Consider the following 2,977-nt stretch of genomic DNA (forward strand, 5'->3'; position numbering starts at 1 on the left):
AATCATTATAAAATTTTCATGGCATATATTATCGCAGTCATATTCATAACAGTGTTGGAAACATTGCTGTATTTTTAAAAAGCCGACTTACCAGTGACTATAGGCAGTTTGCAGTTTCTCCAGTTGAGACAGATAGAGAGGGATACTGTATGGTAAAGTAATTTTTTGGAAGCACTTATAAAAGAGTAATAAAACTAACAAATGATTAATTTTATATTAAATATTACTCACATAATATCTATATAAAGATAAGTTATCCACTTCAAGACAAGCCATTCTATTAATACATGTTCTACATGTAAATTTTTGCATCTTCCTATATCTATGCAAAAATCACATCTATGGAGACTTTAACTGTTCAAAAACAGGTTGTATGAATGTCAACTGTATATATTATTTACCCTTTCAACAAAAATTTTTTGTGATTTTAATTTTTAATACATTGGGTTGAGGGAGAAGTTTTGGCACTTAACTTTATGGGGCTTGCAATCCAGATGGAATGGAGAAATTGAGTAAATAACAAATTAGGAAAGGAGAAATTGTATAGATAATAAATTCCATTTGTGACCCAAAAGACTGTAATGCACCAGGCTCCTCTGTCCATGGGATTTGCCAGGCAAGAACAGTGGAGTGGGTGCCATTTTCATCTCCAGGGAATCTTACCAACCCAGGGATCAAACCTGCTTCTCCTGCTTGGCAGGTGGATTCTTTACCATCGTGGCTTCAAAAAGCCTGTGGCTCAGTGGTAAGGAATCCACATGCAATGCAGAAGCTGCAGAAGATGGGAGTTCAATCCCTGGTTTGGAAAGATCCCGTGGAGGAGAGCATGACTACCCACTCCAGTATTCTTGCCTGTAGAATGCCATGGACAGAGGAGCCCAGCAGCTACAGTCCATAGAGTCACAAAGCGTTGGACATGACTGAAGTGACTTCACACCAGGGAAGACCTTTCATCATGTTATGAATTTCATAATTTTAAGCTTTTCAAATCATGCATAAGTACTTTAAAGCAGTGTTTCTCAAATTACTTGTGCCAAAGGATAGGTTTATTTTGATAAACTATAAAAACAGAAACTTTAGTGCCACTGTGATGTCAAGCTGCTAGAGAAGTTTCTAAATATTCAGTCACAGACTCTCATCCAAATATGGCACAAACTGATAACGGACACTTCACAGACTTGCACCTCTCTGTGTGGGCCACTTTTTCATTGCTTAAAGGAGTTCCGATATGAATGGTCATAATCTCTGCCTTCAAGAAGTTTACAGTCCCCTTGGTGAGTTAGAACTGTACTTATTCAATATAATACACAGGGTAGTAAAATAAATGGCTAGTAATAATAAAACGAGAATTTGTAGATGTGGTAAGCATCTGAGTAATATTGAAGATGAAATATTCCCACAGGAAGGGCCAGAGGAAGGTAACTTCCTGAAAGATTGCAATAGTGATTAGTTCTATATGACTGAGGTAGGCCATATTAATTTAAAATCCAAAGTCAAAAGGTTTGGGGTTGAATTCCTGTTACTCTTGTTGACCATCATGTATTTCAGGAGTAATATCAAAACACTCACTTGGAAAGGAAAAAGAAGGTATTAAATGGAAAGCCAACTTGGTGGTGGAGAATAGCTCCACATGACAGCAACTAATTTTTCTGTGTGATCATGCTGCAAAGGCTGTGAGGTAATTTTCATGCAAAAGTAGAAATAGGTTTGCATGACTTTGGTTTATCTTCTAGTTTATTAACATAATCATTGTAATTTACATTTTTCTGTTGTCCTTCAGGTAGCAAAACCTACAAAGCCAATGCATGGAGCAAATCAGTCTATGGTGTCAGAGTTTGTGTTCCTGGGACTCACCAGTTCCTGGGAGATTCAACTTCTCCTCTTTGTGTTCTTCTCTAGTTTTTACATAGCAAGCACAATGGGAAACTTGTTCATTCTGCTCACTGTTATCTCTGACCCTCACTTACACTCCTCCATGTACTTTCTGTTGGCCAACCTCTCCTTCATTGACCTGGGATTTTCTACCATCTTTTCTCCCAAGATGATTTATGACCTTTTCAGAAAGCATAAAGTCATCTCTTTTAGTGGCTGCATCACTCAGATCTTCTTCATCCACATCATTGGTGGTGTGGAGGTGGTGCTGCTCATAGCCATGGCCTTTGACAGATATGTTGCCATATGTAAGCCTCTCCACTATCTGACCATCATGAGTCCAAGGATGTGTGTTTTCTTTATAGTGGCTGCCTGGATTATTGGCCTTATCCACTCCATGGTTCAACTAGCTTGTGTGGTAAACTTACCCTTCTGTGGCCCAAATGTGTTGGACAGCTTTTACTGTGACCTTCCTCAGTTGATCAAACTTGCCTGCATAGACACATACCAACTAGAGTTCATGGTCACAGCCAACAGTGGATTCATCTCTGTTGGCTCCTTCATTCTGATCATTTCCTACATTATCATCATTCTCACTGTTCAGAAACAGTCTTCAGTGAGTTCATCCAAGGCTCTGTCCACACTTTCAGCTCACATCACTGTAGTAGTCTTGTTCTTTGGTCCTTTGATGTTTTTTTATATATGGCCATTTTCCTCCACACACCTGGGGAAGTTTCTGGCTATATTTGATGCAGTTCTCACTCCTTTCCTGAATCCTGTTATTTACACATTCAGGAATCATGAAATGAGGGTTGCAATGAGGAGAGTATGCAAACAACTAGTGAATTACAGGAGATCTCTAAAGTGATGAGGGATTTCTTCACTGTATTGTGAAGAGCTCTTGTTGATTACTCATGTTCAGTGTTGATGGTCACACTCAGAAAGAATCTTCTGTTTGTCCTTGATTTGATTACACAAAGATATTGAGTCCATTTTGTCTTTCACTTAGGAAGCAGAGACATTCGCCTTTGAAAAGAGACTTAAAGAGTATTTAAAATCAAAGTATACAGAAACCTTGAACCTAAATTCTTAAGGAATAATGTAT

General features: G+C 38.3%; 1 protein-coding gene across 1 annotated transcript; it reads left to right on the forward strand.

Moving 5' to 3' along the window:
- The first annotated feature begins 1,801 nt into the window (after window positions 1–1,801).
- Window positions 1,802–2,740, forward strand: LOC147364853 (olfactory receptor 4F21-like). Its single transcript, XM_086322098.1, has one exon. It carries the CDS (start codon window positions 1,802–1,804, stop codon window positions 2,738–2,740), a length of 939 nt encoding a protein of 312 aa, XP_086178224.1.
- Window positions 2,741–2,977: the final 237 nt, after the last annotated feature.

This window comes from Bos grunniens, chromosome 10 (genome assembly GCF_055505025.1).
Source record: "Bos grunniens cultivar Pamir isolate PY7600 chromosome 10, Bosgru_T2T1.0, whole genome shotgun sequence".
NCBI lineage: Eukaryota > Metazoa > Chordata > Mammalia > Artiodactyla > Bovidae > Bos > Bos grunniens.

Coding starts and splice junctions, on each gene's coding strand:
- LOC147364853 (XM_086322098.1), top strand. CDS start 1,802: ATGCATGGAGCAAATCAGTCTATGGTGTCAGAGTTTGTGTTCCTGGGA.